This window comes from Amphiprion ocellaris, chromosome 5 (assembly GCF_022539595.1).
Source record: "Amphiprion ocellaris isolate individual 3 ecotype Okinawa chromosome 5, ASM2253959v1, whole genome shotgun sequence".
NCBI lineage: Eukaryota > Metazoa > Chordata > Actinopteri > Pomacentridae > Amphiprion > Amphiprion ocellaris.
Genome location: NC_072770.1, coordinates 33,156,614 through 33,167,956, shown reverse-complemented (window position 1 = coordinate 33,167,956; position 11,343 = coordinate 33,156,614). Strand labels below are relative to the sequence as shown.

The following is an 11,343-nucleotide window of genomic DNA, read 5'->3' as shown; positions in this document are numbered from 1 at the left end:
AAGCCCAAGTACCTACAATATTACATACTCTAACAAAATACCAGACTAATTAAAAATATTAATTTAGAGTTAGATCTTACAGAATTGTACAAGAAAAATTCCAACTCAGTTTACTATAAGCAAACATATTGGTGACAGTGGAGAGGAAATACATCGAACAGAACCAGGCTAAGGGAGGGCAGCCATCTGCCTCGACCAGTAGGGGTGAGGATGAAAGGGAGGGAGAAAAGGATAGCAGAAACAAACAAGACAACATGAAAATAGAAAGGTTGGTGGGACCATAGACACAGATCACACCTGTGCAGGTCCAAACCCAGAGATGCCTACAGAGAAGTTTGGAGAGAAATGACAAATACAAACTACGGGACAACAAAGACATAAAATTAACAAGAAAAGCACTCAGAGAGCACAGCATTCCACCAAGATTGCTCATTGTATGATTTCTGATGGATAAGTCCCAATAAGTCTACAGTGGTGGATTTGTAGTAGGATCACAATCATGTGATTGTCAGCAGACAGCTGACATAGCGTTCACTTGTTGTCATAGTTACAGTGACGCCATGCCGCTCTCTCGCAATGATACGAAAATTTTTAACAAATCCATGGACCTAAACTATAATCCACATCACTGCCAAAATCTAATCACTTGGTCCTTGTGTCATTTCTGACATTTCTGAAAATTTCATCCAAATCTGTTGGTCTGTTTTTGAGTAATGTTGCGCACAGACAGACAGATTATAAGACAAATGTACGCCGATCGTCAGATAATTCCACCAGTTCCTTGGAGGACTAATAACATGCAGCACTACACATAAATGCATGGAGTGACACATTTGAAGACAATTACATGAAAAGGATAGTTATGGTAAAGCATATTAAATGATAATTGTACTAAAATAAGCAATCAACTGCATCAACTGAGTTTCAGTAGTTTATAATGATTTCTGCCTTTCTTTGTAGGCTAATGTTATTTTTTTAATTGTGTGATTGTATTACAGTTTTTTTTAATAATCTGTGTGTAGTAGCTGAACATTAAGTTTTTTTTAAGCTTAATTATAATTTCTTCGACTTGAAAATGTTTAATGTGCCTCTTTATATAGCAACCTGCTATACCTAAATTGATCCAGAAGAGGGCGACATTTAGTCACCGATCCTCCTGGCTGTCAAGCCTCTCTGTCAGAGTGCAGTTAGTGCTTTGGGTCTTTGGGTTGTGTGGCACCTGTCATCTCCACTATAAACCCCTGTGGAAACATGGGGGGAATTTTTGTAATGTAGGGCCTGACCACCCTAAAGCTAAAAAAGAGGGTTTGGAGACGGACATAGTGCAAGGTGTCTTTTCAAAAAGCTTACAGAGGTGCTCTATGATGAATATTTAGGCCTCGGAGTCATATAATTTTTTTAATGCAGCAACTTGTGAAATGTGTTAAAGGTAGCTTTACGAGGGAAAACATTTCAGTGCAACAATTATAAATAATCAGGAAATTAAAGGTACAGTAATTTAAGATAGAAAGATCCAGGTCTAAACAGCAGTCAAGGTGGAGGAGGGTAATGCTTAGCAAATACAACACAAGAAAATAAAAGCATAGCCTGCAAGACAGCAGTCCTATGTAGTGTACTCTGCCTGACCAAACTTTGAACTTTTGCTGTATGGTAAGATAGAAAGATTGTATTTTTTTATAACTTCAGTAAGCAGAAGGTGATGGCAGTGAAACTGGCAGCGAAACTATATATGTTATATATTATGGAATAATATTACAGACTAGCAGCTCTATCAAACTGTGTCCAGTTTCTCTATTTAGTTTGGATCTTATTGCCTCGCTAAATACCCAAATGAATCGTGCAGACACTTGAAGTCTTTTGAACCCACAACTTCAGAGCCTCCTTTCCAACTAATGTAGCAGCACTTCCATAAAATACTTCAGTACATTTTCCACCTTTCCATGAATTTCCTTTATTTCTGTGGGTTGACAATTAATCCCATGATGGTTTGCTTGTAAACCCCTGCTGGCCACCGCTGAAACAGAGCTTGGATTGTGATGGCTTCATCCGCTGGCATCAACGTGTCAGTGTGGATAAGTGGATTGTGCCAAATGCAACACAAAGTGAACTGGCCATGACAATGAGTAAAGCTGTCTCCCATATGAACTCCCAAACCGACAATCGAATCACCAGGATTTATCTGTGACCAGAGTAAACCCCTCCTATTCATTACTCATACTTTCAGCGTTAATTTGTCCTGTTCGCCGGGCCTTCATTTGTCGGCTGAAGGCCCTAATTTATTGACCTATAACGTGATAATGTAAGTGTTTTTATTGAGCTAGTGGTTAAAGCACTGACTGAGTGAGATCAGAAATGAATGCTGTCTTTGCAGTTGCAATATACTTCATCCAAATTGTCTGCACACACAGACACACACGTCCACAAACACACTTTCCTTTTCCCCGTCTTGGCCTGCTGCATTAGTATGTGTGGCTCTTCGCTTGCCAAAATCATCAGTAGATATCTTCAAGCATGGAGCTGTATGAATGCTCTTTTTCCCTCCTTCCACAATATGATGTGTTTCCTTTTTTGTGTGTGTTTTGATCCCTCTCTTGCGGCCGAGCTGTGCTGTGGTGAGGCGCGGGTTCGAGTGGCGCTCCTGTGTTATTTTTGGCAGCAGCAGTGGTTGGTGGCTGTTGAGGAGAGAGGAGACAGAAGGGGGATAGCATGAAGACCGAAACCGAGGCTGTTTAAGGGATTTCTGTCTGAAGGAATTGCTTTGTAATGATCAGAGACTCATTATGGATGTGTGCATGTGTGCATTTATACACACACACAGAAAGAGGCTGGCCTGCACATTTGTTCATTTAACACTTCACAAACACCTCATATACATGTTCTCATTCACAGACCACACACTCAGAGTTGTTAAATTGCTCAACCTTCGAATTTCGTATTTCTTTCATGGAATCCACATCGTCCACTCACTGGTATTTAAAATGTACCAGCATATGTACATATTTGGCCTTGGTTCATGTTCTCTGTTCCTGCCACATGCTAGTTTGTCCACCACTTTGTTAATGCTCTCTCTCCTCTGTGGGAGTCACACTGAGACATGTCGTCTGCTCAGGCAACATGCGGTGTCAGACATTCACGCTCCTCCCTCTACGCTTCTGAAAACACCATTCGAAAAAGATTTTCTCCAACTCTGCTCTTGGCCACAGATCAAGAGAGCGTTATTACTCGACTTTATTTATTTATATATTGTGGTGGTAATGTGTGTGAATGCATGCGTGCGTGTATCTATGTGAGTGTGCGAGTGTGTGAGTGATATGTAATTGTGTATGTATGTGTGTTCGCCCACAAAGATATTTCAATTTCTTCAGAATATTAAATAAACATGCAGCAGCAGCAGCAGCAGCTTCAGTGAAGCGCTGCCTGCCAGTGGGTTTTGGGTTGGATGGGTGGCGGTGCTGGTGGTGAAGGGGGAGAGGGGGTTTGTGGCCGTGGCTCTGGGGGGGTGAGGCAGCTCATGGTCAGGGCCCCCGCCGGACACACTGGCGCCTCGCGCTGGAGGACTTCTGAACCACCACACTCCTCCACCAAAACCCTGCCAACCCTGGCTCCCTGCTCCCGCTTCCAACCCAAATCACTCAGTTCTCTTTCTGCATTTCAACTCTCTCTCTTTCTGTCTGTCTCACTGTCTCTCTCTCCTCCTTCCTCCCCAACCATTTTTTCCTTCTTCAGTTTCCTCATCCAGTTGAGCCAAATCCAGATTCATTTGCTATTTGGCTCCGTTCTTTTTCTCACTTACCGCTGTACTTTTAGTGGCAGGTCTCTCTGTGTTTTCTCTACCTTTTCTCCTGAGGGTTTGGTGTTTTTACACCTCCACCACCCCTTCTCTGCACTAGTCTCTCTTAAATCTCACTTTAAATACTTCAAGGAAGTATTTAGTGGCTTGAACTTAAAAAAAAAAAGCAAACAAGAATGGTTTGGGTTGTATGTCAGTCAGAATACCATCAAGATAGTAAGCATTTTCGAAAGGAAAGAACCCTTTAATGGTGCTCTCGATATTTGTAAGGGTATTAGGTTATAATGGGCCATCAGTTTTCTGAGTGGTTTTCCAACCATCTCCAAGAGATATAGGAGTACTTGTCTAGTGTAAGAAAGAAACTTTCCATTGTGGTAAAAATGAAGAAAGCCATGCCAGCTTTACTTTATAAGCTCTCACTATACATTCTGTTAAGTATCTGAAATCTGAAATCTGCAATGCAAAATGAGTCTTTTGTCACAATTGGTACATTAATGTTACAGGACAAGAATCACATGATTATTGATAAACAGCCAAAGCGTGTGCATTATTGAGGCCTCATGGGCAAATGTGGTTTTTCAAAGAATCCAAACTGCACCTACTGCTAAGCATAATTGAATTATGGATGTCAAACATCTTAAGTAGAGTAGATATGTCTTTACGTGTCACACATGCAATTTTCTTAACCTAATTTTCCCCTGGAAGCAATTTGTCATCCGGAGGCCATTAAATGGGAAGCATATTATCTTTTTAAAGGGGCACAGAGGCACCCACAACCCTCCCACAGTTCCTATAAACAAAATGGCCTCATTTAGTGGTGCATTTGGAGCATTGGGCAGTAAGGGAGGAATCCCTTTAAACTTTAAAGTTAGTTCCTGGAGAAGAAATTGCTGTAACATCATATGATTAGAATTGGATGTTGGAGATGCAAGCACATAGGCCACTGTTTGTTATTAATGAATGATAGTGTACAATCAGGAGAGGTAGGAAGCATCAAGGTACAGCATTGCTACCACATTATTTACAATTCACTGCGGCACACCTTTTTTACTTTTTTTGAAACAGGTGGGTGCTTCCTCTCCTGACATGTAAACGATGGCTAAAAATGATATGCAAAGTCTACACAAAGTACACCTGTGAGATTGCTCGACCTTTTTACCTCCTGCCCTCTCTTATCTGTTGTGTTTTCCTCTTTCATTCAGCCCGACCTCCTCTGCTCCCCAGGTCATGTTGTGGTTCACCCAGGTCACTTTACCTTTCCCCTTTGTTAGAAGAGCCTTATCTTGTTTTTGCTTATAGCCTGAATGCTGAGCCTCTGGGCATTCTTTACCCTTTTCCCCCGACTCTCTGCCACAGAGACCCAGTCACACCTGCAGACACCTGTGCTTTTGTCCTGTCTCATGCCTCCCACAGACCCCCCGCCCAGCACCTACACACTGCTGGAGAGAAGCAGGGACCCAGTGCCTGTGGCTATGTCAGAGCACAGTCCATTGTTTTACTTGACTACTCAGTTAGGACCAGATAATAGCAGGAAAAGAGGATAATTAACATTTTGTTCACCACATCATGATGAGGTCTTTTATTCTGAGGAGCTGGAATCGGAGCCTCTCCCTGGAGTAATCCGTTAAGAGTAAGTTTGTGTAACTCATCAAGTCTCAGGGCTTAAGTCAACACAGCGTGAGAGAATGTTTTAAAAGTGTTTCTTTGTGTTCGTTGGATCGGAAATGGGATGTGTGATGGCTTAAACAGGTGTGTCTGGGATCCTCTGGAATAACCTTTTTAGTCGTATTAAGCCTGCAGTGATTTGATTTTGTAAATGGGCACTGGTGGACAAACCATATGGAACAGATTGTCCAGCGTCTCCTTTTGCCTCTATGTGTCACTGCATCTATGTTTTCTTTTTATGACCTTATTTGAAGCAACACTTAATGTTTCCTGGCTTCCTAAATAAAAGAAGTAAAAATAAAGTTAAGGCTACAGTATGCCACCACCACCACTGCAGAGGCAGTGTATTTTAAAAAAGGCAGAAAATACCAGTAGCAGCGGAGGTTTTAAAAGCCACTGACCGTCTTCTTAACCCCCCACCCTCACTCGCTGGCCTGACACACCCTACCCATACCTCATTCCCCCTGTTTGCCTTTTATGTTGTGGACTCGACCATGCGCCCACTTCAGACCACCATAAACATGTCGGTCCCTGATGACAGAGTCGGCCCCGGGACGTTTTATATAAATTGACCTCAACTACAGCTCATTAGAAGCCCTAAATTGGAACCATGCAGCCTGGGAAGTGTAAATGTTACAACAGGAGAGTCAGTAGCTTCAGGGGGGTTCCAGCTGTACAGGTCTCCTCTTCACTTCTGAAATGAAAATACTTACTTTTATAATAGCAAATGTTATGTTTCCAATTGTTTTTCTTTTGACTGTTGAAGTAACACACCAGAGCACTTGAATGCATCTCTACATTCGTCTTATGTGCCAGTCTTTGCTGTTATCCTGTTACATCACCTGTTACCAGTAAGATTATTAAGATAATAGAAAGATTGCCCCCTTGAATAATTCTTTGTGTGGTGCTGCTACAGTGCACAGCACATCTGTTTGAGGCCTCATTTGCTCTGTCCTGAGGCTATCGCTCTTTTAAGGCAGAGTTGGAAGTCCGCCCACCTAAAGTATTTTTATTAGTCTGGAAAAGCCTGAATGACCTGACAGACAAGTGGACAGAAAGACACACAAGTACCACTTGTTGTGACTGTAACTGCTTGCACAAGCCCAAGGAAATGCTATGTACTGTCGCAGTACAGTCTGAGGAAAAGAGACAGTGTAAAACATACTTGACGGTCAGTCCATAGCATTTGTGTCTCCACATCACTTCTTCGGTCCTGCATCCTGCCTTAATTGGGGTGCTTTGTTTGACCGCCTCCCTCCATAAACAATGCAACCACAGCTCCCCTGTCCTAATCCCTTCTTCTCCTCTCTCCTGACTCTGCTGGAGCATCGCTCTCAGTAATTACCCCTCTCAAGCTGGAGAGTGGAGTAATTGTCTTGAGTGTAACTACAGTGGCTCTCTGAAAGGGGGTCATTGTGTGGAGTTAAGACTTCAATTCAGTGAATGGCTTTGTTTGTGCTGCAAAAGATAATGAAAGTATTTGGTTGGCCTTGCTGAGGTGGAAATATAGTAAGATATGAAAAGAACGACAGTGAGTGAGTGAAAGGAGAAGGGGATGGAGTGTATAAGAGTGAAATTCATGCTCAACTGATTTTCATTTCTTGTGTCTTAAAGTCAAACTGACATCCATGAAGCGCTTGTATAGGAACAACACCAGGGAAGAGAATGCTTTTTAAATTTCTTTACTCTTAAAAGCACCAAAATTGTCACGATTCCACACTATAAATCTTACAACATGTATACCTTTACGAGGTTTAATGCTTTAATACTATTTACAGTATCTTTTACACTCATTTCACAACAACTCAGCAAATACTAGTAGTTTACTTCAAAAATAATGAGGAAACTTATGACCACCAAATTAAGTTCTTATGTTTCTGTTAACTGAAGCAACATAGACACCTTTTCATTGTGGAAAGTTACACAAAATATAGAAAATACATAAAAAAGTAGAAAAATAACACACCTAACAATATCTATATATTGTTGTCAATATATAGTATGTACAAACAAGGAAGGAAGCCCTTATTATTCAATACTTTGCCTGGTGTGGAAGCCTTCACAAAGAAAAGATTATATAGAATTAGTTTACACGCACATTTAACTTCAAGATCTATAAATAAAACTTTAAAAACATAGCCCAAAACTCCACCTTATAACTAATAAATAAGAAAAAAAGTCTTAATTTAATGCATTTTATTTTCTTTTTGGCCAGCTTCAACCATCTTGCATTCCTTTTCATGTATTATATTTCCTGCAGGGTGCAAGATAATCTTCCATGTGTATAATTTAAGACATAAATTAGATTATTTATGTAAATATGAAATTAAATTAGACATAGTAAGAAGCAAACAGCAAACAATAGTGAAATGCAATACCTTGTACATCAGAATGTCTTTGGCAACAAGAAGCTGTAAGTAAGACGGCCCACTGATTGTTTCAAGAATAATGAATAAGTATCAAAGTACAGCTGTAAATCAGATTTTTCTCTCGGCATGCAATGCTCCATCAACTCCGTCATCCTGACCATAAGTCTCATTCTAAAACTACTTTCCTTTTGTGGCTTCGGAGCTCTTTTCCTTCTGCTTTTGCAGATTAAATTTCCCCAGTGGTTTGTCTCATTTGAAAGGCAGAAAATGTGTGTATGCTTCAAAATGTGTGCATGACCATGTTTACTTGTGTATGTCTCTGAGCAGACATACTTTTGTGTGCATATTTGCATGCATGTATGCATTATTTGTGCTTACACATTTGCTTGTAGTGTTTTTCTGCATCTTGTGAATGTGTACATTTGAATTCACGTACATCTCTGCTTGGTTGCACATATTTTGTGTGTGTAGGTCTGCGTACATTAATGCACTGGTGAATGTCTGTAGGCTTGCTCATATTTGCATGTGTGTGTCTGTGTGTGGTCCAGAGAAAATGAAGTGATTGCTACCTGCAACATGCTCAGTCTATTATCATATCAAGTCTTTTCAAACATTGTCTGATATCCTTTGTAAGTCTTGAAACAAAACAAAGAGTTTTTTCATTTGAAATGTGAATTTTTCCCCATTAAAAACAAACACAAACAAACCCATCATGTCACAAAATAAAACTAGATAGAAGACTTAATGGAGTCAGATCTCCAACAATCCACTGCTGTTCTCCACTCCATTCGGTGTGCCAGTCTTCTCATCCCCATTGGTGATCTGATCAGCGACGGGATTGGTGGGTACAGCGCTGGAGTTGAGCTCTGCCGTCTCTTCACTTCGAGGGTCTGTGTCTCCCTCCACAGCTACAGCTTTACCCTGCATGGCAGAATCTGCGTGGGTCTTCTGATGCTTTGAGAGGTGGTCGCTGCGTGTGAAACGCTTGTTGCACAGTAGACAGGTGAACTTCTTTTCCCGCGTGTGGGTGCGCACATGCCTCTCCAGTTCATCTGAGCGGGTGAAACGCTTCCCGCAGAACAGCCAGTTGCAAACAAAGGGCCGCTCCCCGGTGTGCCAGCGCAGGTGGGCTTTCAGGTGGGAGGCCTTCCCGTAGACCTTCCCGCAGCCGGGGATGTGGCAGCTGTGGACGGGTTTCTTCCTCAGGGATGCAGCTGAGGCTCCCAGCCTCTCCAGCTCCTGGCAGTTGGGGCAGTCACATGAAGACCTGGTGGGTGTACCCCCTCCACTGTAGCCCCCTGATCCCCTCGCAGGCTTTAGGCCCATGGGACTCTCAATCAGCCCTGCACTTGGCACAGGCTTGGGCTTGTACATGTCCTGGGGCAGCATGTGCTGGGAAGGTTGCAGGAGATGAGAGGAGGAGCCCAGGCCCACAGAAGGGTAAGGAGCTGGGTTGAGTGGCGTAAAGTCGGTGCTGTAACTGGGCAGCTGTGGGCTAAGGGAGGCCTGCGGTGCTACAGGCTGCAGCGAGGCCTGGAGACCTCCGTCCGCCTGGGGTTGTGTCGCCGACAGCCAGTTGGAGTTGGGGTGGACGTCCCACCAGGAGGACGTGGCATTAGCTGGAGCAGCAGTTATGCCAGGGTGGATACCAGCCTTATACCAGGAGCCATAAGGGTGTGTCATATCCAGCGAGGTATAGACGCTGGTGAGACAGTCGGCCGTAGCGTGGGCCTTGGACACTAAAAGAGACGGGTCCTGGGAGACGGAGGTCTGGAAGGAGTGGGAGAAAGGGTTATATTCTGTAGTGTAGCCTCCGGCGGAAGGAGGGGGGCTTCCAGTGGGAGTAAGCAGCCCACCACCTCCTCCTCCTCCAGCTGTGGTGAAGGAGCCAGTGTAGGAGTCCGCCAGGCCACTGCCGTCTGTGGTCCGCCCGTTCTTAGCTGTCTGAAGGTCAGAGGTCATGGTGTAGGGCTTCTTTACTGGAGTGGAGCTGCTGGTCTTACCGGGTGTAGCTGAATCCCTGACGGGGCTGGTGCTGCCAAACTTGTTACAGGTAGCAGTTAACATAGCCAGAGGACTGGAGCCATAGCGTGCGTCTTCCTGGGGAGGAGGAGACCAGGGAGAAAATGAGACTGTCTGTCTGCAGGAAATGGCTGCTTGCTGCTGCTGCTTCTGTCAGTGTCAACTCTAATAAAAAACTTATGTCTGACTGCCACCGCTGGCTTTTCCTGCTCTCTCCGTTTTCAAAGTGGTCAGGGCAATTTCAAGCAGCGAATGTTTATGCTTGCGAAGGTTCTGCTCTGCTCAGCAACGGAGGAATTCCCTCACCCTTTGTCTCACCCAAACCACTGTCGACAAGCTATTCTTAAATCTCATATTTGCTTTACATTTTTTCTCCACCTGTTTTTTTGCATACTTACACAAGCATACATTGTGTTGTGTACGTTTTTCAGCACTGCACTAGTAACTGTAACTGTACCAGATATCTCTTCAAACATGTTTTTCTTTCCTCTAGTGGTCACCATGGCATTAAAGATGTCAGACAAGCTAACTGTACATTGTGCCACAATGCTCTAATCATTGTTCTATTCATAACAAAATTAGATATAACCATTGGCTCTTTTTATGATCACGATTATGACATGTTATTTCAGGTAAACATTCAGAACATTCGCCAGACGTTTTCGAAAACAAGACAAGTTGTATGTATTTCTGACTAAAACGCATCACTGTTCTACAAGGATTATAATTTAACATGAAGATAATTTTATTTATTACTGCCTTTTCTGGCATTTTTGATTTCAAATGTGGCTGGTAACATACGATAACAAAACATATTAGAAACATTGTTTCTGTCTTTGTGCTGTTACTACGCACCGTGTAACAAATGAAACATCACTGTCATAAAGCTAAAATATTTCTATAGAACTTTATGTTTCTTCTATGATTTGTAATAGTGAGTTTAAGTTTTGTTGTACTTTTAAATGCAGTCTTGAATTTGGAATAAATTGCTTTTTCAACCTACTAGTACTACTTTTTTTTTTTTTTTATTCTACCCTAAAACTTTGAAAATTTAAGAACAGAAATCATCTCAGATACTACCCTAACCTTCAGACATAAGCTCTGGTGTTTCCATAGTGACTGAGTCCCAGTTCAGAGGTGATTAGTAGTTATGTTCTTGTCTTTCACCAAACTCCCTGGAGTGCTATTCATTCTTGTGATTGTTTTCAGGTTAATAATGTTTCATCATACTCTTTAATATCATGTACTACTTTAAAGTCTCCGCTGGCCACTTTGTTGCTCGCATCTGACACCACTGACAACTGACAGCTTCTTGAGGCCACAGGAAATAATGAAAATAAAGGAAGTTGGCTTTATAGTGTCTCTTTTCCTCTTAGATATTGAAATAACAGATCTGAGGAAATCCTTGACTTTGACAAAAATGATCAAAAAGTTAAAACACGCAACTTACTGATCGCCCTTAAGTTGCTTTAAAGCTCGTTTTCTTTATAATCTGTG

The 11,343-nt window shown here is 42.3% G+C and overlaps 1 protein-coding gene across 2 annotated transcripts in view; it reads right to left on the bottom strand.

Annotated features, from left to right (window-relative positions):
* Positions 1 to 7,121: 7,121 nt before the first annotated feature.
* sp7 (Sp7 transcription factor) overlaps positions 7,122 to 11,343 on the bottom strand; it is a 4,545-nt gene continuing 323 nt past the window's right edge. For both annotated transcript variants that reach the window (XM_023293022.3, XM_023293021.3), the window contains exon 2: positions 7,122 to 9,924. In XM_023293022.3, coding sequence (XP_023148790.1) covers positions 8,575 to 9,924 — 1,350 coding nt within the window. In that variant the 3' untranslated portion in view covers positions 7,122 to 8,574. The remainder of the gene's footprint in view (positions 9,925 to 11,343) is intronic.